Consider the following 27,268-nt stretch of genomic DNA (forward strand, 5'->3'; position numbering starts at 1 on the left):
TCTGCCTCTGAATGAATAGATAAACACATAGATGTTCAGTCATCTTGGCAAGAATACCTCATAGGTGGTGGCAAGCATCTGTGGCCTTATTGGTCTCTCTTTTCGCAGTGTTAGCGGCCATGGTTGGTCCTACTTACATCTGTTAGTTCACTGGGGATTAAAAAGTGGTGAAATGCCACATCTATCATTTCTTCTTTTATTGATTGGAGTACTTCTGTAATGACAGCTTCCCCTCTTAAGCTGCTTAGTGACAATGACACACAGTCTAAGAAAATACTTTCCCTTCACTTACTGCCTTCCAGAATAATGAATTGGTTCCCAAGCATCCTCTAAAAGTGAGCAATGAGTGATTTTTCTTAAAAAAAAAAAAAAAAAAAAAGATTATCATAAACTCATGAACATATACATATGTGCTATATTTAAGTTCATCATTATTCTCACTAATATTCATCTTGGCCAGTGGGAGACTTTCATATTGGCTGCTCAATCCTAGTAGTGTGACCCTGATGGTCCTCAACAGCTCTCCTGCTTTCTGATGTGCACCCGGCTCTTTGGGTACACTCCTTGCTCCTGACCTGGCATCAGCCATTTCTCTAAGGATCCCTGTTTCCTTTGGAAATGGTACACATAGACCAGACTCTGCATAGGAAATACTGTCCTTAATTTACCTGGTGTTCTGTCCAGGTAACTTGGAGAACCTTGTCTCATGGGAAGTAGGGTAGAGGCTAGTGGAAAGATTATTCTGCAAAACCCTGGATCATTGGTGGACATCTAACATTTCCTAGGAACGGCAAGAGAGAGTGGGAATTGGTTTTTTTTTGAGAGGGAGTGGGGAAGGGTAGAGAGAGAGGGAGAGAGAATCTCAAGCAGTCTCTGAGTATGGAGCCTGACACAGGGATCCATCTCATACCCCTGAAATCCTGACCTGAATGGAAATCGAGTTGGACGCTTAACTGCCTAAGTCACCCAGGTGCCCCGGGAGAAACAGTATTAAGTGGGGCCAGCTAGAGCCATTCCTCACAGTCTCCTCTTTCCTTCTTGGCCCTCTCTATATCTAGAGAGGATCACTGTGTCCTGCCCCTGTGGCTTCTAGAGTCAAAGGCAAGATTTGGCCCTAGGAGTGAATATTTCCATGGCTCAGAAAACAGCTCCGTTGTTCTATCTATATGTGGTGACAATTTTTAGGAAACAGTTCATTGGATGACTGAGAGTCATTTCTTTTTATTTCGTTTTCAAAATTATGCAAGTAATATTTAAGAGCCATAATAAAAATAAAAAGCAAAATGTCACAATCCACCTTATGTAACAAATTTATTGCTTTCACATTTTCACACTCCTCACCTATATCCACATGCATAAAGAATTTTTATGTATTTTTAATTAAAGCACATCTACAGTTTTATATTGTGCTTTTCAAATAGGAATGTGTATCACAGACACTCATTCTGCTGGCTTCATCATCTTCAAAATTATAATTTTATTTTAAGATTTTGTTTATTTATTAAAAAGAGCATAAGCAGGGGAGGGGGAGGAGCAGAGGGAGAGAGAGAATCTCAAGCAGACTCCACACTGAGCACTGAGCACAGAACCCAACATGGGGCTCAATTCCAGGACCCTGAGATCATGACCTGAGCTAAAACCAAGAATCTGAGCCACCCAGGTACCCTCAAAATTATATTTTAATGGGTGCATATTGAATCATTTTCTATGCCAGACATTGTGAGAGGTGCTAAGAATGTAGAAATAACTAACAAATAGTCCCAGGGCAGCAGGAACCACCAGAGCGATGGCAGCTGTGAAGACTATTATGGGCCTGCAAAGTGAACATGGTAGGACACTAAGGACACAGACAGGGTTGTGCCTTGTGACAATCTGCTCTAACCAGAGACCCAGGGATTTCTGAGTTGTGCCCTCTGTCGCATTCACCCAGAATTCCTAGTAGAACTGGTCACAAGGGACAATAACAAGGTGAATACCCAAATACTGATATTTTGAATTATTAATTAGGTTTATCTTCTGGTGCACATCTGCAAGTAAAGATTTGTCCCATCTTCCTGGTCAACTCTTCCCTTTATAATTATGTAGTTACCTTTCTATGCCTCTGGCTTTTATGGCCTATCTTCTCTGATACTAAAATACCCATAACAGTTTTTTGGATGAGTGTTTGTCTGATATATCTTTTTCCCACCGTTTACTGTCACCATCACAACGTTTTAGGTGTGTTTCTTGTAAAATAGCGTTATCTGTATTTAAAACATTCCAAATGAACATCGTTGCCTTTTTAGCGGTCAAGTGTAGCATGTGACAAGTATGTTTGAGTTTTTTCCTTCTGCTTTATTGTTACCTCTCTGATTTCCTCAGCTCTGTCTTTTCCTTTTTCCCTCCTCCACTGTGTTTGGTTCCATCTCAGTTTTCCTTATCACACATTTTCCCCTCCACTGTCTTGAGACTTAAATATTTTATTTCTATTCTTATAGAGGAAGTTACCCTTAAATTTTTAACATGCGTTCTGAACTTAAAAAGCTGAAAGTTCACAATGTTTCTACCGTCCTGAATAAAACAAGCAGTTTCAATGTACATGTTACCACTGGCTAGTGTTTCAATCCAGCCTTATTTTGATAGTGTCTGAATTTGTCACTATTAGTAGTTTGTTTGTTTTTACTATCTGTGTTTGTTTAGGTTTTCCCAAGTTTACCAGTTTGTTGGCTCATCACTCTTCTTCCATCTCACCCCTCCTTCAGAATTCAATTTCCTGAAGTATATCCTGTAGTAGTCCTTTAAGTGAACTGTTGTGTGTGGGGGGAAGGTAGTCTTTGTTTTAAAAAATGTCTATTTTCCACTTACTCTTTAATGAAGATTGTGCAAGGAGTACAATTCTTGTCTGAGAGCTATTTTCTCTTAGCACTTTGAAGACATTCTTCACGGTCTTCTGGCCTCTAGTGTTGCTGTTGAGAGTCGGCTGTCTAATTGCCAATACTTTCTGGGTGATCTCTTTTTCTTTTTTTCTTTCTCTGGTTGCCTTTGAGATTTTTCTCTTTATTTTTGTTACTTTACAGTTTCCCTACAATGCATCTTGCTAGAGATGTCTGTTTATCTAACCTCCCCGGACTCCTGCCGTCTTCATGGCGAGGATTCGTATCTTTCATAACTTCTGGAACGTTCCCAGCTGCTACTATTTAGGTATTGCCTCCACCCTTCCTTGCCAGTCTTTTCTTCTGGGTCTCACTAAATATTTGTTGAAACTCCTCCTTCCACTTTCCTTGGCTCTTAGCCTCTCTTGCATTTCCCATGTTTTTATCTGTCCGGGCTTCATCCTGACTGTTTTCCTTGACTGTTTTGCTTTATTTTATTTTATTTTATTTTTATTTTTTAATTTATGATAGTCACACACAGAGAGAGAAAGAGAGAGGCAGAGACACAGGCAGAGGGAGAAGCAGGCTCCATGCACCGGGAGCCCGACGTGGGATTCGATCCCGGATCTCCAGGATCGCGCCCTGGGCCAAAGGCAGGCGCCAAACCGCTGCGCCACCCAGGGATCCCTGTTTTGCTTTATTAACTGTCATCTGTGCCAGGTCTTCTCCCAGTCTTGCAGTGGTGGGTCTCCTAGCCCCCAGTGGGCATTAAACCCCAGCCTGTTACTGCCTGCGTGAAATCCCAGGGCTGCCGTTAACACAGCTTGCTGCATCCAGGTCTCACACCCTCCCCGGGCTCTTGTGGGAATAACTCACATTCTCTCTGCTCCAGAGTTGCTTCCCTCCATGCTTTCAGCATCCAGCACCTGTGGATTTTCCCTTTCTTGGTTTCAACTTCCACCATATGTTTAAAATGATTTCGTTGATATACTTATTCCAGTAGGTGTTGATATATTTGATGTATTTGTTGATATATTTCTATGGTTAGACCCAGGAGGTTGGGGAGAGATCCACTGTGTTGCCAGAAATCTTACCTTAATATGTTCATGCTGGCTGGGAAGTTAGAAAAGTCTCCAGAGAGTAAACAGAGCAGAGTGGAAGCTTCAAGAGTTGAAGAGTCTCCCACATGGGTGGCTGGAGAAGAACGTTCCATCCAGAAGGAACAAGCAGCATTCCACAGGGGCTAGTTGATGGGGTAATGACCGCTTGTTCGGGCTCTTTAGTTCAATAGCCCAGAATGTTTCTGACCATTTCACTGTTGAGTCTTTGGTTTCTTTCTTTCTTTTTTTTTTTAAAAGACTTTATTCATGAGAGTCACAGAGAGAGAAGCAGAGACATAGGCAGAGGGAGAAGCAGGCTCTCGGTGGGGAGCCCAACATGGGACTTGATCCCAGGACCCTGGGATCACAACCTGAGCCAAAGGCAGATGCTCAACCACTGAGCCAACCAGGCGCCCCAAGTCTTCAGTTTCTTTAGATTTGCATATGTTTGTTTGTTCATTTATTTGCTCAGCCAATCCACAGAGAGTTCTGGAGCCCTTACTATGGGACAGGCACTGTGTTAGGTGCTAGGGACTCATTGGAAAGGAAGACATGATCCCTGCCCTCAGAGTGCTACCTGCTGGCAGAGGAGAGGACAGTCCACAGACACACCCAGGGTGAAAGGAGGTGTGCAGTGTGACGGAGCCATAGTAAGAGTGGCAGGGAGGACCTCAGAAAGCTTCTCTGCAAAGGTGAGCTTTAAACAGAGACCTGAGGTGCCATGACAAGAGCCCCAGGACGAGCAGCCCCTCCATGCCATGGTTCTTGGGGCCTCGCAGAAGTCAGTGGGCAAAAGGAAGCCAGAGGTGGGGTAGAGGGTGGGCAAGAGCCTGGGAGGGGACTGGGGTTGTGGCCATTGTCAAGGAGGGGTCAGGGACAGGTTTTGCATCCGATTCAAGGCCAGAGTGTGAATACTTATGTGCATTTTTATAAGGATTGCCAAATTGTTCTGTGAAAAGATAATAATGATTTATATTACCATCAATGTTGTATGAGTGTTCTAGTTTCATATTCCTTCTGGCATTGAATATTAACATAGTTTTAAAATATTGATAGCTTAAGAGGTATAAATTGGTGCCTCATTATCCTCTTAATTTATACTTCTTGGAGCAACATTGGACTTGGACATTTCTGTGAGCCTGAGCGCTGATCGTGTCTTTCCTGATGTGAATCTGCCTCATGTCCTGGCTGGGTAATGCCCTCACTGGTGTTTTCTTAAGTCAATTTTATCACCTTTTTGTTTAATAATTGTTTATAATTAATTATTAAAAGATAACCCTTTTCTGTTGTAAGCAGGATACTCCCACACAGTATTGTTCCCAGCTTGCTGCTTTCCTTTCGTTCACGTGACACCTCATCGTTGTGAAGTTTACGTTTTAATATAATCAAATACATTAATCTTCTTTTGGAATGTCTTCTGTTGCTTAATCTATAAATTCATCATTCTTGCCCAGACTTGATGTAAAAACGCTTTCTACTATGCTTGTTTTTCTTATTCTTTGAAAACAAAACACTTTAATCCATCCTGACATAAGGTAGGCATCCAAATTCACATTTTTTTCCCAAATAGATAATCTGTTTTACCACCACCACTTATTATTCTTTCCCCATTGTTTTTAATGCCTGCTTTGTCATACATTCAATTCTCTCCATGATTTGCTTGAATGTGTCCTTCTAGTCCGTTCTATCATTCCATCGCTCTACCGTTCTTTTGTACATGGATGTTTCTGTGCTATGCTGCCTGTGCTGGTCCATCCACCTGCCCTGTTGTTTTCTGTCTCACCTTTAGAGAGAACACTGGGTTTCCTGTACTATCACAGTGGCTTTCTTGAATTTAGATGGTGATTGTTGGGAACTGACCACTAATTATATTGCGTCCTAGGACTAGAGGATCTCCTGGATTTTACCATGACAGCACTGGCACCCATGAAACAGTCATCAGAGGTGAGACTAGTGTCACCCCCAGTGGCAGTGAGTGGCACTGGCCCTGGGGTAGTGCTGTTTGCTCTCTGCCTTGCTCTCCTCTTCAGCCACCAAGAAGGTGGTACAGTACAGAGCACAGTAGGAGGGACAATGTGGGGACAAGAACACACCTGATGTTGCTACAAGTGAGTGCCCCGAATTCCCTTTGACCTGCGCTCCCAGCGTCATGGGCCTGTGATTGTGTTGGGCAAATCCTGTATGACATTTGTATCTAAAAATGCTTGCAAATTTCACTAAAAAAATGTACAAGAATGTCCTTAGCAGCCCTAGTCATAATTGACCCAAATGGGGACAGGCCTAAATGTCCTTCAGCAGGTGACCAGATAAGCAAACTCGTCCATCTATACGATGGCCTATTTCTCAGCAAAAGGAAGAAATCAGCTTTCCATGCATACAACATGGATGAATCTGAGAGACATTCACAAGAAACCACTTTCAAAGGCTGCGACTGTAGGATTGTTTATATGGCATTCAGGAAAAGGCAAACCAATAGGATCAAAGAAGAGGTCGGTAGTTTCCAGGACTCAGGGTGGGGAAGGCCTCACTCCAGATGGGCAGCACGAGGAAGATTGTAGGGTGATGGAGCCACTCTGCATCTTGTGCGTGGCAGTGGCTACGTGAATCTGTATGTGTGTTAAAACTCATGAAAGTGTACACCAAGAGAAAAAAAAGTCCGTTTTAGTGCATCTTAATTTGAGAAATAAAATTTAAAAATACATCCTTTTTTAAAAAGGCAAACAACACAGGAAAGAATAAAGCAGGAAGTAAAATAAAATCTAAACCTTCATAATAACATGGTTTTGAGAAATGATTATTCAATTCAAGAATGGATAGTATAGGGGGAAAAAAGACATCCTTCGAATTTGTTATTTCGTAAAAAATACTCAAGGGCGTAAATTAAAAACCCTAACATCTTGCTAATAAGGCATAAAATCTTGACCCAAATAATGTTTCAGAGACTTTAAAAAGCCATTCTCCATATATATTTATATTTTAATGTAATGGTAGACTTTAATTGAACAGCTAAGTTGACCTTTATTGCTAACGTGCTGTGCTTTTCAATGTTGCCTAGCCTTTTATATAAAATACATCTGTTAAAAATAAAATCAGTGTTTAAACATGAAGAGTGGGGTTTGAGGGAGAGCTGAGAGGATGGAATAAATGCAGTGATTTGCTATGACTTGTGTATTCACTGGAGATACTTCCTCACCCATCACACAAGCAGGTTCTTGCTCAGAAACATCTTCTGGTGAGAATTTTCCCATTCATCCTGGTAACAATAACAGCCCAACAGAAGCTATATAAGCAGAAACAATAAGCCATTTAGCTCAAATTACATAAAGTGTAGAAGCAGCACCCAGTGGTATATTTTCCGTTATTGTCCAAATCTCTATGTGACATTCTGAAAAAAGCAAAGCAATAGGAACAGAAGAGAGATCAGTAATTTCCAGGACTAGGAGCAGAGGACCGTGTGGCTCCAGGTGGCAGCACAAGGGAGCTTTTTGGGGGTACGGGAGCTGTTCTGTATCCTGCCATAGGTCATCATAATCTGGTCATACGTTGGTCAGAGTCTAGGCAGAAAGCAGATGGACATGAGTTTATTGAAGGACCACTTACTCATGTGAGGGCAAGATTAAATGAAATGAGCAGATGGGGAAGCATTTCTCTCTCCTAGGCCTGAAAGGGCAGGAAAGGGAGCAGTTACTGAAAGGAACAAGATGGATAGCTAAAGGGGAGGTCACTGGAGGGCAGGGAAGGCCTAAGGTAGAATGTGGCCATGGCCATGCTACAGCTCAGCAGGGAGGGGGCTGGGGGTGTAACTAGCCTGCCTTCTCTCCTCTTGCTTTCCAGTCCCCTGAAATCTAAAGTGTTACCTACAATTACTGCTTTTTACATAGAGCAGTGGGAGAGATAGGAAGACACAGCATATGAAGGAGCTTCTAAACTCACATAACTGTAACTGGTCATAACTACAGTGTCCATTGTGTGTCCCCCTTACTTTCTCTGCCAGCATCTTGCTGGACAGTGTTGCTCACCTGCTGGGGTGCCCAACCTTCGTTTCACAAGATCTCAGTGCTTGATGGTCATTTCTTCATTTGGCTGCCTCAACTGGCTTAAGGCATGATAAGTTCTTTAGAACAGCACCTTAACCCCTGGGGATTTCCTCTCAGCTGACTCTAGATGAGTCATCAGCAAGGTACCAACTGTTCTAATAAGTCTGTTCTGGCGATGGGATATGTGGGGAGACCAGTGAATTCTGTGGTTCTGAAGTTATTGCTACACCATCACCACCATCAGATGAGTCCCTTAGTTCAATTCTGTGATGCGCAGGACATCCTGGTGATGCAAAAGCATTATGGAGGTCCACAGATGATGGTAAATGGCAGAAGTGTTTCAGTCAGAAAGGCAAATTTGTATCTGAAATTTGTCAAGACAAATCATTGCTCCCTCCATGTTGAAAGAGGTCCAATGTCATCTTTGCCAGGTGACTGGAAAGCCCACCTGGATAAAGGGGACATAAAAGGGCTCAGTGTTCGCCCCTGCCATTGGCAGCCTGGGTACTTAGCTGGGCAGTAGTCAGCACAGCTTTAGTGATGAGAAGTCCCTATTTTCAAACCAATGCACAGTATCCGTTCCTATCTCTGTGACCACTTTTGTATGGAAGCCCATGAACAAGTGCCAGATTACCTGGGCAAAGTGACAGACCTGCACCTTCAGGAATAGGTCAGCTTTCCTCCTGATAATCCCCATGGATGCCTCCCAGTGGACATTACATACGACATAAATACCTTTATAAGCTGTGCTGCTTTTCTGTGCTAGATGACAATTTACAGCCTGGGCCTTGCAGATTGCTTTTTCTTACTCGATGCCCCACTCAGAACTGCTGGGTTACCCAAGAACAGCACAGCAGATCAGAACAGCATGACAAAATTGTCTCCAAAATCCAGAGACACCCTTCAAGCATATGAGTCTTTTTTTGTGATGGGTGGCAAAAGGCTAATTAATTGGTTTTTCATCCTAGAGGGACTATTCCAGCATACCTTAGACTTCTGGATCCCTAGAAACTTACCAGACTGGAAGAACTTTAAAATTCCATGGGGTTTATCTTCTTTCCCTTTCTGAGGCCTCTGGGGTATTTGTAATTTCATCCTTAGTAAATCCAGTTAATATAATATCATCATGCATTGGGCCAGCGTGTTTGTTGTCACACCCATAACAATATATAGCTACTTGGTGGGGCATCTGGGTGGCTCAGTCAGTTGAGTGTCCAACTCTTGATTACAGCTGTGGTTGTGATCTCACGGTCATGAGATCAAGCCCCATGGTGGGCTCCATGCTCAGCATGGAATCTGCTTGAGATTCTCTCTCTCCATCTCCCTCTGCCCCTCCTCTCTGCTCACTCACCCTAAATGAGTGAATGAATGAATATATATTCCCTCACATTATATTATGGCAGGAAGCAGGTGAGTTGACATGGTCTTGAGATAAGATTTGAAGGTACACTGATCTCCCTGCCCCCATAAAGGGAAACTTTAGAAAGAAATTGGAAAGTTAACATTTGATACATCTATAGCTACATCACAGATGCCAGAGGCTATGCTGATTTGCATGTGTGATTGGCATCATCACTTGATTAAATTTACAATAATCTACAGTCATTTTCAAATATCCAAGTAGCTTTTACATTGGGACACAGTAATTTAGATGGAATATTGTAGAAGTCAACCTCTTGCCCTCATCTTTTAATCTTTGTTGCACTCCAGGGAGGTGGTATACTCTTTAAACTATCTGTTGGGTCTTCCACTTGGTCCTTCCTACTATCATAGCCCCTTATTTCATGGATCAAAGAACAAATGTGAGGGCTCTGCAGTGACTAAGAATGATTATTTCCATTATGTATTCTGATCTTGGAGAAGTAACCACAGGATGAGCCTGTACCCTTACCAGGCCCACTATGACATAGACTTAGGCTTCATCTATCCCCCATAACCCTCCACTCTGACCGAGCAGCCTGTGCTGGCACTGTGGCTCTCCATGGATTATCATTAGTTCAGAGCTACTATTTAATAACCTTGAGTGGTCTCAGTGTTTTCTTGCCCTTAATGCATAGTCATTTTGGTAAATGGCTGAAGGATCTTTTAGGCAAGGTTTGAGGGAAGACTTACAGTATATGCATATGACTATATGGTAGGGTTGTTCCTCAAGTATCCAGATTCCCCCTTAATTAAGGGGCTCTGGGTCTGTGAATTGGTTTTGGTCTCTGTGACCTGAGCAGCAGGTCATGAATTCCCACTTTAACAATTCAAGTCAGGCTTCTGCCCATCAGACCTAGAATTTTCCCTGTATTCTGTAAATACCAGGCAGCACCTTGGTCTTTCCTAAGGACCTTGTGTTCAGATAGCTAGTGCCAGACAACTTTGTGGGTTGAAACACCCTGATTATTCCCTAGCTTATTGTGGTAAGAACTCCCAAGGTGTAGCTATAGAAGGAAGTTTCCCAACTCCCAACTATGAGGACACCTCATGGCTGTTAATAGGTTAACTCAACATCATAAATATCTATGAGGGGAATATGTGGGATTTCCCAAACTTATTTGTTTGCAGAATGATGCTGGCCTAGATGGTCCTAGGAGCAATGTGCATAGCTCACCTCTACACTCACTAAAGTCATTGAATGTGCTTTTTCTTAACAACACACACATCATTACCTTAGAAACAAACCAATTCTAAACCATGATGCATAGGGCAAACCTACCCCAGATGAGGCAATCAGGGAAGACTTCTTGGGGAGCTGGCATTTAAGATGAGTTTTTCATTAAAGCATCAGGCATGAAGAAAGGAAGTCTGCTGGGTTGTGCAAACTTAGAGCACATCAGTCATGTTGTATTTGTTGTGGGAGAAAGAGCATCCCAGGCCAACAGACCTATGCAGAGGCTTTCATGGAAGTGGAAACTTGGTGTATTTGAAGATGGGAGGAAGGAAAACAGATTAGGGGACAGAAGTCAAAAATAGTTTAATGCTGGATGTGTTAAGTTTAAGATGCCTGTTAGAAATCCAAACTATTGATGCTGAGTAGGTTGTTGGAAGCTCAGAAAAAGAAGTCCAGGCTAGAGACAGAAATACGGGCATCAGCTTTGTTATAGATCAATGTAGATGGTACCTAAAGCCAGAGAATAGAAGAAGTTGCCAAGAGAGTGCATGTGGTTAGAGAAGAGGAGTGAGAGATGGGCGTTGTTAGCATTAGAGATTGAACGGAGGTTCATTCCCCACACTTGTTACATCTTCCTTTTGTCTCTTACCATCATCATCCCTGCCTGTCGCAGGTCTCCCCATCCTTTCAGTTCTGATGACCCTCCTCTTAGCTGAAACTTCTTGGTCCCTCTGGCTCATGGGATTAGTTTCTCCACCCTTTTTCTCTTTGCCGCGTCCTCTGACAGCACCCCCTTGTTGAATGGAATCCAGACTCTTTGGAACAACATGACACATCTGTGTTTTTCTGTTCCCTTCTCCATAGATGGAGCCATGTGCTGCTGTAAGTCTCTACCTGAATTCATGGGATGGGAAAGTTGTATGGGAATGCTCCTGGGCACCCAACATCAGAATCCAGAGGGAGAGCTGGCTGAAGCAAAACAAAAAGAAAAAGAAAAAGAAAAAAAAAAGTCCTTGGGACATTTTTAAGACTAAAAGACTCAGCTATATCTTTGTGACCTTTGGATAATGATTATTCATGTGATTTCTAGCAAAATTGGTGCTGATTTTCCAAAAATTGTTTCATTCATGTGTTTATTCATGTTGAAAAAAGCTGTACAGGCTCCAACTGGAAAATAGGGGAAACCATGAAAGAAAAAGAAATTACCCATCATAATAGCCAAAGATAACTGCTACTAATATTTTAGTATGTTTTCTTACAGAATTTCTTTGTGTGCACATGTACACACACTCCATGCACATTTAACATCGTTGAGGTCATTTGAGGTACAAATTGTGGTCTGTTTACTCACACGGTATTGTATCAGGAGCATTTTTTATGTCATTAAAAAGCTGTTGAAATTAATTTTTAATGGCCACAGTATGTTTTGTTAACCCTTGAGTCAAAGGTTTAAACATTTCTAAGGTTTCCATTATATATTGCTCAAATGCACTTCAGGAAGGTGTTAATTTATTCTTACAAGGGTGGCTTCTGAGAGGCTTTTTGCTGGCGTTCCACATTGCCACTTCTAGATCCTTGAGAATCTGACAGGTGAAAGGAGAGTTCCCTACTGCTGTTTAGATTTGCGGGTCCTTGGTTGATGTTGTGCTTGCACATTTTTCATGTTTAAAAGTCTTACATACTTTCTCTGTGAGTAATTATTCATCCATGTCCTCTAACCATCTTCTACATTTTAAAAATGTTTTACTCGAATATAAGTTACATAAAACAAAATTCATTCTCAAGGGCATAGTTTAATGAATTTGGCAATTATATCTATTTATCTAACCCCTGCCACAGTAAATATATAGAATACTTACCTGACCCTACAATTTTACTCTTGGCCCTTTGTAACCAACCCCCTTCACTGACCTTTCAGCTCCAGCAACCACTGATCATTCTATATCATTGTCAGTATAGTTTTCACTTTTCTAGGAGTTCTCATAAATGGAATAATACAGGATGTACTCTTTTGTGTTGGACTACTTTCCTCAATTACCATGTTTTTTTAAAAAAAGATTTTGTTTATTTATTTGAGATAGAAGGAGAGCAAGAGAGTGAGAGAGGGTGAAAGAGAGGGACCGCATAAGCAGTGGGAAAGCAGGCTCCCTACTGAACAGAGTGCCCAATGCGGGGCTCAATCCCAGGACCTCAGGATCATGACCTGAGCGAAAGGCAGACACTTAACTGACTGCACCACCTAGGTACCCCCTCACTTACCATGTTTTTAAGATTCATCCATCTTGTTACATATCCTAACATTTCTAATTGTTATTGTCATTATTTGTTTACCACAATTTGCTAATCCATTCACCATTTGACAATTGGGTTATTTTCAGTTTGGGGTCATTACAGAAGATGTTTTGTAAACATTTACGTACAGTTATTGGTGTGGATACATGTTTCCATTTCTCTTGGGTAAATACCTAGTAATAAAATTGCTGGATTGTAGGCTTGAGTGTATGTTTAGTTTATGAGACAGTGTCAAACTTTTTTCCAAAGTAACTATACCATTTTGCAGTTCTGTCAATAACATGTAAGAATTCCAGATGCTTTACATCTTCATTAATGCTTGGTATTGCCAGTTTTCTTAATTTTACCTGTTTGAGTAGTGTGTAAAGATATTGAATTCTGCTTTATTTTTTTTTTGAATTCTGCTTTAATTTGCATTGTCCTGATGACTAATAATGTTGCACCTATTTTCATGTTATCATTGGCCATTTATATATATTCTTTTTAAAAGTTTATATACAGGGCAGTCCGGGTGGCTCAGTGGTTTAGCGCCTGTCTACAGCCCAGGACATGATCCTGGAGTCCCGGGATCGAGTCCCATGTCGGACTCCCTGCGTGGAGCCTGCTTCTCCCTCTGCCTGTGTCTCTGCCTCTCTCTGTGTCTCTCATGAATTAAAAAAAAAAAATACAGAGGACGCCTGGGTAGCTCAGTGGTTGAGTGTTTGCCTTTGGCTCAGGGTGTGATTCCAGGGTCCAGAGATCAAGTCCTGCATCAGGCTCCTTGGAGGGAGCCTGCTTCTCCCTCTGCCTATGTCTCTACCTTTCTCTCTGTGTCTTTCATGAATAAATAAATAAATGAATAAATAAATAAATAAATAAATAAATAAATAAATAAATAAATAAATAATCTTTTTAAAAAAGTATATGTACAGATCTTTTGTCCATTTTATTGTATGGTTTATGTCCCTATTATTGATTTGTAAGAGTTTTTTACATATCCTAGATATGATTTCTTATTTACCTTCAGTGTGGCTTGCTTTTCTTTTTTCTTAGCTCTATTTTGAAGTACAAAAGTTTTTAATTTTAATGAAGTCTGTTTTATCTACTTAAAAATCTGTTACAGATAATTTTTACGGGATATCCATTTCAGTTGATTTTTGTGTATGGTGTGAGGTAAGGGTGGAGGTTCACTCGGTTTCTGTCTAGATATTCAGCTGTTCCAGCATCATTTGTTGAAAAGGCTGCCATTTCTCTGATGAACTATTTTGCACCTTTGTTGAAAATCATCTGATTATATAAGTGTGAGTAGATTTCTGGACTCTGTCTCTTCCATTATTCCATAAGTTTATTCTCACATCAATATCACACGGTCTTGACTACTGTAGCTAAATAGTTAAGTCTTTTATTTTTTAATTTTATTTATGATAGTCACACAGAGAGAGAGAGAGAGAGAGAGGCAGAGACACAGGCAGAGGGAGAAGCAAGCTCCATGCACCAGGAGCCTGATGTGGGATTCGATCCCGGGTCTCCAGGATTGCGCCCTGGGCCAAAGGCAGGTGCCAAACCACTGCACCACCCAGGGATCCCTAAATAGTTAAGTCTTAAAATAAGGTGTGCAACTCCTCCAGACTTGTTCTTCCCTTTCAAAATTGTTTGACTATTCTAGAGTCTTTGCCTTTCTATGCATTTTAGAATCAGTTTCTCAATATGCTTAAAAAAAATAAGCCTGTTAGGAATTTAATTGTGAATATAGTGGGGAGAATTGCTGCATTAACCATATTCAGTTTTCTACTCCATGGACATGGTATATCTTTCCATTTATTTAGGTGTTTAATTTCCCTAGGCAAGATTTTGTTTATAATGCTCAAATCTTATGTATTATATTTATTCCTAAGTATTTTTATGCAGTTGCAAATGAAATGTTTTAAAATTTCATTTTCTAATTATTCATGGCCAATAATTAGAAATACAATGAATTTTGTATATTAACTTAGAACTCTGTGACCTTACTAAATTCACTGGTTAGTTCAAATGTCTTCTTAATAGATTTTTCTAATGTTTTGAAATACAGTCCTTTTGCTTGTAAATAAAGGCAAGCTTGTATCTTCCTTTGCAATCTTTATGCCTTTTTTTTTTTCTTGCTTTATTTTACTGGGTGATACATTAAGTCCAATGCTGAGTCCAAATGGCAAAATTAGACATCTTTGCCTTTTTCTGATATGATCTTAGGTAGAAAGCATTCTATCTTACACCATAGTGTGATGTTAGCCATGGATTTCTTATAGATGCCCTTTATTAGGTTAAGGGAATCCTTTCTATTCCTATTTTGTTGAATTTTTTTTCACATGTGTGTTTTTGTCAAATGATTTTTCTGCATCTACTCTGATATCATGTCATTTTCTTCCATTATTCTATTAAATAGTGAATTACATTGATTGACTTCAAAATGTTAGGCCAACTTGCATCTGGAATTAAACCCCACTTCATCATAATATAGTATCCTTTTTGTATATTTGCTTTTATTTGCTATAATTTTGTTAAAAGTTTTTTGGCATCTTTTTTCATGTGATATTTGTCTAAAGTTGCCCTTTCTTGTAAAATACTTCCCTCAGTTTGGGATCAGATTAACATTGACCTTGGAAAATCGGTTGAGAAATGTTTTCTTCCTCTCTACTTTCTAACCAGCATTATTTATTTTCCTTATATGTTTGATAAAATTCACTTGAGAAGCCATTTAGGTCTGAAGTTTTCTTTCTGGGAATGTTTTAAATTAAAAAAATTAAATATGGAATTATTCAAGTGTTCTGTTTCTTCTCAGGTCATTTTTGGTAATTTGTGTTTTTTCAACACATTCCATTTCATCTTAATTGTCAAATGTATTGACAAAGCTATTCATAATATTCCGTCATTATCCTTTTTTTTTCTTTTTAAGATTTTGTTTATTCATGAGAGACACAGAGCAAGAGAGGCAGAGACACAGGCAGAGGGAGAAGCAGGCTCCACGGAGGGAGGACCCCAATGCAGGACTGGATCCCCGGCCCCCAGGATCACACCCTGGGCCAAAGGCAGGCGCTACCACTGAACCACCCAGGCTGCCCTCCCTCATTATCCTTTTAAAAAATAACCATTTTATTTCAGAACAGTTTTATATTTATATAATTATTATGAAGATAGTGCAGAGAATTTTCATATACCCCACACCCAGTTTCCCCTATTATTAACCTCTTACATTAGTATGGTACATTTTTCACAGTTAATGAACTAATATTGATGTATTGATGTAACTAATATTATGTTAATAGTGATAACTATTTTGTTAGTCCATACTTTATTCATCTTCCCTCAGTATTCCCCTAATACCTTTTTCTGTTCCAGGATTATCACCTAGGATACCCCATTACATTTAGTAGTCATGTGTCCTTAAGCTTATCTTGGTTCTGACACTTTCTTAGACTTTTCTTGTTTTTTTAATGACCTTGCTAGTTTTGAGGATTTTTGGTCAGATATTTTATAAAACGTCCTCAACTGGAATTTTACTGATTAGACTGGGGTAATGTGTTTTTCAAAGACCACAGAGGTAAAGTATCATTCTTGTCACATTGTATCAAGGATGCATGGTATCAATATGACTTGTCACTGTTGAGGTTGACCTTGACCATGTGGCTTAAGATAGTGTCCTTTTATTTTCAACCTATCTATGTCTTTATATTAAATGTGCCTTTTGGGGTTCTTGGGTAGCTCAGTCAGTTAAGCGTCTGAGCCTTGATTTGGGCTTGGGTTATGATCTCAGGGTCTTGGGATTGAGCCCCACATCGGGCTCCAACTGAGTGTGGAGCTTGATTAAGATTTTCACTCTACTTCTCTTTCTGCTCCCTACCCACCATCACACATGTGCTCACTCTCTCTCTCTCTTAAAAAAAAAAAACAAAAACAAAACACAGTGCCTTTTTTGTGAATGCATAAATTTGGATCTTTAAAAAAATCCAATTCAAATGTTTAGTCCATTAATATTTAAAGTAATTATTGAAAAAAAAGTAATTATTGATATATTTGGATTTGGGTTTTCCTTTTTTTTTTTTTTTTTTTTGCTTTTTGTTTGGTCTTCAGATTTGTTTTCTTCTTTTCAGATATTGGAATTTTTTTAGAACTCAATTTTAATTTTCTTATGGTCTTTTTACCTATACACCTTTGTATAATTTTTCATGGGGATTATAGTATACATTTTTACTGCTCTCAGCCTGTGTACAGTTAATACTGTTCCACTTCACATAAATTGTTGAACCTACATAAGCAATATGGGTCTACATTCTGCCCCCCGTGTCCTTTATACTGTGGGTACTATATGTATTATACCTACCTATGTGATAAACATCACAAAACAATGTTATTTCTTTTTTGCTTTAAATAACTATGAATAAATTAAGAAGAGTTTGGGCAGCCCAGGTGGCTCAGCAGTTTAGCGCCACCTTCAGCCCAGGGTGTGATCCTGGAGATCCTGGGAAGGGAAATAAAGTTTTAGTTTTTTTATATTAATTTGTACAATGTTTTAAGAAAATCACCATTTTGTTATACATAATAATAGATAATTTTTGCAAGTCTGGCTCTTAAATGTTTAAATATTTCTGGCATACGGATTTTTTTTTATGTTGACATTATTAACTGGGGAAGTTTGTGATTCCCCCTCTTAAATGTTGCTTAAAAACCCTTTCTTATTCCAACACTAGGTGAGTAGGTACATGGATTTTCCTTTTTTAATGGTCCTAGCATTTATGTTTTCACTTCTTCATCTATTTTGAATTTAATTTAGTGTATCATACGAAGATCTAATTTGATTTTTTTCCCAAAGAGTAAGGTAATTTCCTAAACATAATATACGAAGCTGATTCTACTTTTAATGGTAGGCACAGTGTTTCCATTATAGAAAATTAATTTCTAACTTGCTCAAATTTAAGATGAAAATATATAGTATTAACAAACTATCAAAATCTTAGGCAACGTGAGGAAGGCAGGCTGGGGACAAATGATGAAACTGTGTTGTATGTAAACAGCAAGGCATTAGGCCACTGTCACAGTGTACTTATTGATGTTGCCATGTATACCTAATGAAAATCAACCAATCAATCAATCAGTCAATATCTTTCTTTCTCATGAATACGTATATGATGCTAAGATCAGAAGTGGAAGTAATAACCATTTATCAAGCATTAGGTGCTATAATCACAAACATGATCAAAGTGCTATGCAAGTTTTAAATGCTAGTAATATTAATCCTTAGTGATAAATGCTATAAAGGAAGGAGGCATAGTGCCTCCTTATAAGACAAGGTAATAGAGCAAAGAGCCCTGGTTATGGAAATCGGAGAATGCTTTCTTGAGAAAGTAATGAATAAGTTGAACTTAAAACAGGTGCAGAATTAACTAAAGCATGGGAAGCAGGGTGGGGAGTGTGGCAATTGGCAAAGGAAGCAGCAAACGTAAGGGACCAACCGTTCTGAAGAACCAAAGGGCCAGCATGGCTGTATGACTGTGTGTGTGCGTGCATGTACACATGCACGTGCACACTTGCACTTTCTCATGTGGCTCACATTTGATCTACATGAGACCAGTTTCCTTACAGCCACGAAATTTAGCAATCAAAACAGGGTGGTCCATCTTGTGGTGTCTCCTGCTTCTGCATCTCACGCTGTTGTTTAAGGATCTCAGCCCAAATACTTTTTGCTCCCCTGTTATGGAAGTGTGGATGATGAGTAGTGTATAAGCCACATGGACAGTAGAGAAGGGTGTGCTGGTGATCTAGTACTGCAGGAGGGGCTTGTTGATCTAGCAGCTTTAATCCTTATAGCAACCCTCCCAGTAGTAAGGGAGGGTTCTCATCATTTTATAGATGAGAAAAATAGACAATTAGAGTAGTAAGCAACTTGTCTGGGGTCGCATAGGTAAGGAACAAAGGAGCAGGGACTCGCACTTTGGTCTTTCTGAGCTCTCATCAGGTTGCTCCCGCTGGCATCTTGCTCTGCTGATATCCCTGGGCCCTGAATGATGGGGCCATGTTAACTTTGGCCATTTGCTCTTGAACAATTTTCCGGGTACTTATTCTTGCTGAGATTTAAAATCTGTACTGGTTTTCAATTGCTACCATAACAAAATAGCACAAGCCTAGGGGAGAAGTGAGGAGTCTGTTTCTTGTCTTTTCCAGCATCTAGAAGCACCTGTGTTCCTGGGCATGTGGCCCTTCCTGCATCTGCAGCCTCCTCTTTGGCCTCTCCCCTGTCCTCATATCTTTTTCTGGCTGCAGCTGGGAGAAACACTCTGATTTTAAGAACTCCTATGATTAGATTGGCCACCTGGTAAGCTGGGTGCTCTCCCATGTCCACATCCACATCCTTAATAGCATCTGCAGAGTTCTTTTTGCCCTTTGAGGTCACACTCACAGATCCCAGGAATCAGTATGTGCATGCCTTGGGCCTTTATGCGGCCTCCCACAGTGACTGAGCTCTCCAGATAGTGACTTTGAAAGAACTATTTGGTGGGCATGAGAATTTTATTCAAATTGCTTTGTTTCTTCCTTCAACGTCTGCTACTGCTAAGGGAATACAGAGACATGGAGAATGAGTTTGATTTTCCTTGCTTTTTGAAAGTCAATTTATAGTAAAATTTTACTAAATTATTTTGTTTACCTTAGATTTGAAACTTCATATAAATTCATTTCCTGCCATCTTCAATTCATTATCAAGCAACTAATCCATGCAGCATAATAGAAAAAATGTTTAAAATAATACATGTTTTTTAAATCTAGATTTGGACTTAAAACCACCACCAAAATCAATTGGAAACAATTTCTAACATCACTTTATGAACCCCAGTGGTTGGAAGTCAACAATACAGTTCCTCCAACAAAAAGAAATAGGTATGTTAAAAAAAAAACAAAAACTAAATTTTATTTACACATATTTGAATTACTTTTTCTTCATTTTTTTGAATAACAAATTAGTCTTCATTGGATAATTATGAACTTTACAAAGTGATTTATAGTTTGTCAGTTATTTCCCATACGGTATTCCTATTTAAAATGGCCTTAAGCTATAAGGTGGGTATACTTATAGTTTCTAAATGAGGAAATAAGACTATAAGGGTCTTAACTAGATATGCTTGGTGAGTGGAGGCAGAAATGGAGCTTGAATGTTTTAGGTATGCATATCAACACTCCCAACGTTATACTGAGCTTTAAGTGTATTCTTGGAAAATTGTGGAAGCGTGCTTGGTTAAGTGTTCTTTAGAAAGGAACAATCCATGTTCACTTGCTTCCTGACCCCTCTCTGCATGATGCAGGTATTGCAGGTCAGGGAGGATTATTTGCCTTGAGCACCATTATTTCTATTTTCATTCTAATGTCTATTATTTTTTTTTGAAGGCAGACAAGTATTTTATTTTTTTCTTTTTCTTTTCCTTTTTTCTTTTTTTCTTTTCTTTTTCTTTTCCTTTGTACTTTAATATCTATTATAACTTCAGATTTATATGATCACATAAACTGCGATAGGGCCCAAAATATTAAAAAAGTACTTAATAATATGACATTTTAGAATTTAGGCTTTTGCTCTAAGAAGTATTTTGTTTATGTTGATGTGTGTCCTGTATTGATCGCCCTATATAAATCTTAAAGGAAAAAACAGGCTTTTTATAATCTTGGCACGTTCATTGAAAGCACTATGCTCTATTGTAAAGTAAAATATACCACAGAGTTAATTCCCATTTCACTAGGTCCTATTCCTGTCTCACAGATTTATGAATATTTGATGAACTGCCCTGGTTACCAGCCTTCTAGGTATTTCTAAATACCTAGCTCTAGCTTCCTCCCCACCCCCCACACCCCCATTCCAATCCCTGAGATACAACTCTCAGAGTTTATTTCTTAAGTGAAGTTACTTCTATTTTTGTGTGTGGGGCGGGGGAGGGGGAGGTTTAAAATGATTTTCTTATCTGAAAGATAGGAAAGAATTAAAATGTGAATTTTATTTACTTTGAAACAGTGATTCTCAACTAGAGGCAACCCTGGCCCCCTAGGAGATCTTTAGCAATTTCCTGAGACATTTTGGTTGTCACAGCTGGGTTGGGGATACTACTGATACCTAGCAGGTACAGGCCAGGGATACCACTAAACATCCCATAGTGCATGAGACAGTCCCCACCCCCCCACACACCCCCCATAGAACTACGGGGCCCCAACATCACTGGTATTGTAGAAGGTAATAATTACCGCAGAAGTCTCCCTTCATTCCTATGCTAGTGATCTGTAGAAAAAAGGCTCCGGTGAGTCACATGAGCAACTCAGAGTCATGAATTCTGCTACTTTATATGTTTCTTAAAAATGGTAGTAGGTGTGTGTGTTTATAAGTTTTTATACAACTGGAAAAAGCTAAGATGGCTGTGTGGATGCAGCAATAAAATCCCCCCAACAAATTTGAGAATGGTTCAGCTGATTCACCATCATTCTTTGTTTGGTGGGAAATGTCATCCTGTCCCACTGAACACTGAAAACCAGAGGCTGACTGAGGCATCTGTAGTTTCATATTACAGGATTCTGCAGCCAGCCCTCTTCTGATCAGAGTCCAGAGTAAAGTTGGCTTTGGTCTCCAGAGTGGGTGGTCATAAGCCTTCAGGGGCACATGTGTAGGCTGATGGCTCTGCACTCAGGGGGTGGATGGAAGGGGCAAGAAAAGGAGAGAGTTCCAATAATGTAGGTGGCTGTGGCCCTTGTCAACAGGGAAGGGAAGGCTGTGAAGGTTGACATTCCCACTACTTTAACATGGGAAGCGTGTGCCCAGTTATCATGTAGGTGAGTGTGCCTCAGGATACTGCCCGTACACACAGGGAGGTGATGGTCTCAGCAGTGACCACACTTTCTTTCCTGGTGTCTCTCTCTCTTTCTCTTTTTATGAGAGAGAGCACGAGTGAGCAGGGCAAGGGGCAGAGGGAGAGGGAGAGAGAGAATCCCAAGCAGGTTCCATGCCCAGTGCAGAGCACCACGCAGGGCTTGATCCCACGACCCTGAGATCATGACCTGAGCTAAAATCAAGAGTCAGGTACCTAACTGACTGAGCCACCCAGGTGCCTCTTTCCTGGTCTCTTTGAAACTAAAGGCACAGACTGGCAAGATGGCTGGCCACAGTTAGCCAGCATGGGGAGAGAACAGTGATGCCACAGCAAGAGTAATGGTGTCCACACCCTGTCCCCTGTCAGAGACCACCCCCCTGAATGACAGGTGGGCCTGCACAAGCACATTACACCTTCAGGAAGAAGAGCCACAAATAAAGTGTTATGATACAGTAAGATGCTTTTTTCCCCCTTTGCATTAAGAAAGAACAAAGCACAAGAACATAACCTTATTCCTGTTTTCCTCTTCTCCCTCCTGTAGAATCACTTCTAGAGATCAATCTTGCAAGGAAAACATTATCACAAAGTTATCTAGACAAGAGGATCACTATACTTCATTGAAGAAAGCACTCCTGATCGCCAACACTGTAAGATTTTGAAACCTTTCTCTGGGGAAAACCTCATTGTTTCTCAGAATGTGAACACTTAGAACAAGGCCAATAAAAAAGCTGTATATTCATTCATTTATCCAGTTAACAGGCATTTTTTGAGCTCCTATCATATGCGAGGACTTATTCTGAGCATTTAGGACTATAGGGCCCGACCTCAGGAGTTGGGTGTAGTTGAGGGGATCAGATGACATAAAATGTGCTGCCTGGTAGTGAGGGAGACGCCAGGGGCAGAGAACAGAGTGTGGCAAGGTCATTAAGGAGACAGTGGCTGCCCATGATGAGTAATCTTAACCTCTTGAACCTTCCCCACCCCAGCCTAGAGTGTGTGGGTTCATAGCAATGTGTAGCCCATCACAGGAACGTTTTCTTTGTTCCAAAGAGCCTACCTGGTTTAATTGTACTACAGAGAGGAGGCTAATTCTTGAATTTGTAACCTGCTCAGAATATTAGCTCCTGTCCCACTTTAATGTTTATTTTAGAAAGCAGCATTTGGATACTTTTGAAACATGCAACATTTCCCAAGTTTGTTATTTACTAAGTATATTCAGTAACTGAATCTGTTAAATCTGGAGAAGTCCAGGGACTTGCTTTGCCTCAGACTCAAGTATGACTGTGTATAAAAGAGGAGGTACTTGGCCTCAGTGGCAGTCTTCCTATAAAGACAGCTACAGGACAGCATTATGGGAAGGGGCCCACATGGCCTGGAGGTGGCAAAGAGGTTTCCTCTTTGTACTGGAGACTCCTCACCCCTGTTGATCTAGAATGCCATTGCTTAGGGTTTCTGAGCATAGCGTAGACTCAGAGATTTGGGATTCTGTTTTCGGGACGGGGGGAACATTTTAGCTAGCTCAGCTGTACTAGTTAATCTATAGACATATATGATTTGGTCTCTTCTATTGAACAAACAAGAATATCGCATGCTTGCAATATGCCAGATACCGTCTTAAGTGATTTACTTGTCTTCACTCACTTCAGCTTCTCAGCACCTCTGTGAGGTAGACACTAATTTTATCTCCATTTGACCATTTCTATTTGCCCTCATTTGCCAAGGAAAGGGAGCATCAATAGTAAGTACCCAGCCTCAGGCTCCCAGCTAGTGAATGGTGGGGCCAGGATTCAAACCAACTACCCTGGGCAGAGCTGCCTGGGAGTGTGCTGGCTGGGCTTCCTCTTGGAGATAAATGAAGGTTTTTGTGTGTTTATCCGCCTCAGCACCTACTATGGTATATTAAAGTAATTTAATCAAAAATAGTGAAATCTCATCTCTGTTAATGGAGGACTGTAATCATGCTAACCACTCCAAATATTGGACTATTTACCAGTTATTGATGTACAAACAGAGCTGATCAACAAACATGTCATGTGAATGAGGAATCAAGCACCTGCCCCACGCTGGGCCCAGCCTTGGGCACTTAACACTGAACACATAGATGAGTAATACAAAGGCCCTGCCAATGATGAGCTCACACTCTAGAGTGTCACATAACAGCAGTGACCATCAGAAACCGTGGAGTTGCACAGTGCATGGTGCATGCAGAGTGCATGGATACATGGGGACTCCCAACCCCCCTACCATGTGCCTTGGTCTTGGGCACATTTTGGGACTAAGAGTAGGCAGGAAACGGCATTTTGCCTGGCTGCAGAGGACAACAGGGGGAAGCAGGTCCCACTCCTGCTGTAGAGAGGGATGCAGAATTATTGTAGGAAAGACTGCTTTAGATCTGCTCCAACTCATGTATCCCAAGTAGCTGTATGTGCTACCTCTGCACCCTGCCACTTTCCCTCTGAGTGGACCCAATTATCTCAGTCACTCACATTTAAACCTGATACGGCTCCCTTTCCAACACCCAGAAACCATTTGTACCCTGCCTGTTCACCCACTCTTACTCTCAGTGTTATTATTTGTAGCTTACATTATTTCCTGAATAGACAGTCCAGAATTATCTTCCAGAAAATATTAGAATTAGTAATAGAATTTAGAAGGTCATTGGAAACAAGGTCACTGTTTTGAAGATCAATATTATTTCTATAAACTACAATAAATTAGAAAAAGAATTTTAAAATATCATTTCTAACAACATCTTTCAAAAAATCAAATGCCTAGAAACATACCTAATAAAAGAAATAATAACAATCCTTCACAAACTTTCAGAAAATATAGGAGGAAGGAGTGTTTCCCACCTCATTTTCTGGGGCCAATATGATCCTAATACTAAAGCCAGACAAAGAGACTACAAGAATAGAAAATCAAAGACAACATCCTTCATGAATATTGTTGCAAAAATTCTCAGCAAAATATTAGTGAACCAAACTCAGCAACTAATATAAAAAAGATTAAATGCTCTGACCATGTGGGATTTATCTCAGGATTGCAGGGTTGGTTTGACTTCCAAAAAATCAGTTAATATAGTAGTGCAGTATAAGTAGAATTAAGGACATTTGAAAAGTCCAACATTGTTTTATGATAGCAACTTTCAACAAGAATAGCAGGGAAATTCCTTAAACTGAAGAAGGGCATCTACAATGAACCCATAACTAATGGCTAACCATAGTTGATGTTAAGAGACTGAATACTTGGGCAGCCCAGGTGGCTCAGTGGTTTAGCACCTGCCTTCGGCCCGGGGTGTGATCCAGGAGACCCGGGATCAAGTCCCATGTCGGGCTCCCTGCATGGAGCCTGCTCCTCCCTCTGCCTGTGTCTCTGCCTCTCTCTCTCTCTCTCTCTCTCTCAAGAATTAATAAATAAAATCTTAAAAAAAAAAAGAGAGAGACTGAATACTTTCCCCCAAGATCATGAAAAACACAACAATGTCAGCTTTTTGCTGCTTCCATGTGACATTGTATTGAAGTTCTAGACAGCGCAATCTTAAAAGAAAAGAAAAAGCATCCAGATTGGAAAGAAAGAAAAATGTCTTTATTCACAATGTGATACACATACACTTCTAGAAATAATGAGTTCATCAAGGTTGTAGGATCTAAGATCAATATACAAAATCAGTTATATTTCTATAAACTAGCAATGAACAATCTGAAAATGAACTTCAGAAAGCATTTCTATGATAGCATCAAAAAGACTAAAATACCTAGTAATAAATTTAACAAAAGCACCAAACTTAAATGCTGAAAATTCCAAAGCGCTGTTAAATGAAATGTAAGTGAACAAAGAGACATTCCATATTCATGGATTGGATGACTCGATATTATTAAGATGGCAGCTCTCTCCAAATTGATCTATAGATTCAATGCTGCAAACCCCATTAAAATGCCAACTGGATTTTTTTGCAGAAATTAAAAAATTGACCTTAAAATTCATATGGAAATGCAAAGGTTGCTGAATAGCCAAAACCAATCTTGGAAAAGAGGAATGAAGTTAGAGCACTTAAGCTTCCAGATTTTGATTCTTAGTACAAAGTTATGATATCAGGAGAGTGTGCCAGTGGCATGAGGATAGGCATATTGATTGATGGTACAGAACTAAGAGTCCAGAAATAAGCCCTGACATTTATGGTCAATTTATTTTTTACAAGATCAGTGTGAGAAAGGATCATCTTTTCAACAAATGGTTTTGAGGCAATTGGATATCCATTTGCAAAAAGATGAACTACCATATCCCATACACAAAAATTAACCAAGAATGGGCCATAAACCTAAATATAAGAATTAAAATGACAAAACTGTTAGAAGAAGGCATATGCATAAATCTCTATGACCTGTATTAGGCAAGGATTTCTTAGATATGACGCTAAAAGCATGATCCATAAAGGGGAAAAAAAGCCCTGGTAAATTGGACTTCTCAAAATTAAAAAATTGTGCTCCAAAAAATAAGCCATGCTCTGGGAGAAAATGTATGCAAATTATATATTCGGTAAAGGACTTGCATGTAGAATATATAAGAACTCTTAGAACTCAGGGGACAACCCAGTGTAAAAAATGGCAAAATAGGGATCCCTGGGTGGCGCAGCGGTTTGGCGCCTGCCTTTGGCCCAGGGCGCGATCCTGGAGACCTAGGATCGAGTCCCATGTCGGGCTCCCGATGCATGGAGCCTGCTTCTCCCTCTACCTGTGTCTCTGCCTCTCTCTCTCTTTCTCTATCATAAAAAAAAGGCAAAATATTTGAATAGACATTTCATCAAAGAAGACACATGAATAGCCAACAAGCACATGAAAAGATCATCATCATCACTAGACATCAGGGAAACACAAGTCCGAAACACACTGAGACACCACTTCCCAGCCCTGGCATTCCCAGCCCTGGGATTTCCAGCCCTGGGATGATGATAATCATCCCACGTAGTCAGTAATAAGTGTTGACAAGGATGTGGAGATGGAACTCTCAACCACTCTCATGCTGGTAGAAATGTAAAGTGGTAAAGTTGCCATTAAAACAACGACATGGTCATTTCTTTAAAATTTAAACAGAAATGTACCACATGATCCAGTAGTTCCTCTCGTGGGTAGCTGCCCAAGAGAAGTAAAAACATATGTCCACACAAAGACTTGAGTGCAAATGTTCCTATCAACATTATTCCTAATCTCCAAGCCAGAAACAATCCAAATGTTTATCCACTTGTGATTAGATAAACAAAATGTGGCATATCCATACAGTGGGATGATAACAAGGATAAAAAAAGAACAAAATACTGATTCATGATACATCCTGAATGAACCTCAAAAGCGTTACGCTAAGCGATAAAAGCCAGATGCGCAATGCATACCGATGCATATAGTGTATGCTTGTTTACCTGAAATACCCAGGAAAAAGTGAATACAGAGAGGCAGCAAATAGACGAGTTACCTTAGGTTGGGAAAACAGACATGAGATGATGGGACGTTCTGGAACCAGTCAATGGTGATGGTTTCATAATGCTGTA

General features: G+C 40.1%; 1 protein-coding gene across 6 annotated transcripts in view; it reads left to right on the top strand.

Annotated features, from left to right (window-relative positions):
• EFCAB6 (EF-hand calcium binding domain 6) overlaps window positions 1-27,268 on the top strand; it is a 234,115-nt gene that overhangs the window by 83,460 nt on the left and 123,387 nt on the right. For all 6 annotated transcript variants that reach the window (XM_072843616.1, XM_072843612.1, XM_072843615.1 and 3 more), the window contains 2 exons: window positions 19,652-19,762; window positions 22,268-22,373. In XM_072843616.1, the coding sequence (XP_072699717.1) occupies window positions 19,652-19,762; window positions 22,268-22,373 (217 nt within the window). The remainder of the gene's footprint in view (window positions 1-19,651; window positions 19,763-22,267; window positions 22,374-27,268) is intronic.

This window comes from Canis lupus, chromosome 11 (genome assembly GCF_048164855.1).
Source record: "Canis lupus baileyi chromosome 11, mCanLup2.hap1, whole genome shotgun sequence".
Taxonomy (NCBI): domain Eukaryota; kingdom Metazoa; phylum Chordata; class Mammalia; order Carnivora; family Canidae; genus Canis; species Canis lupus.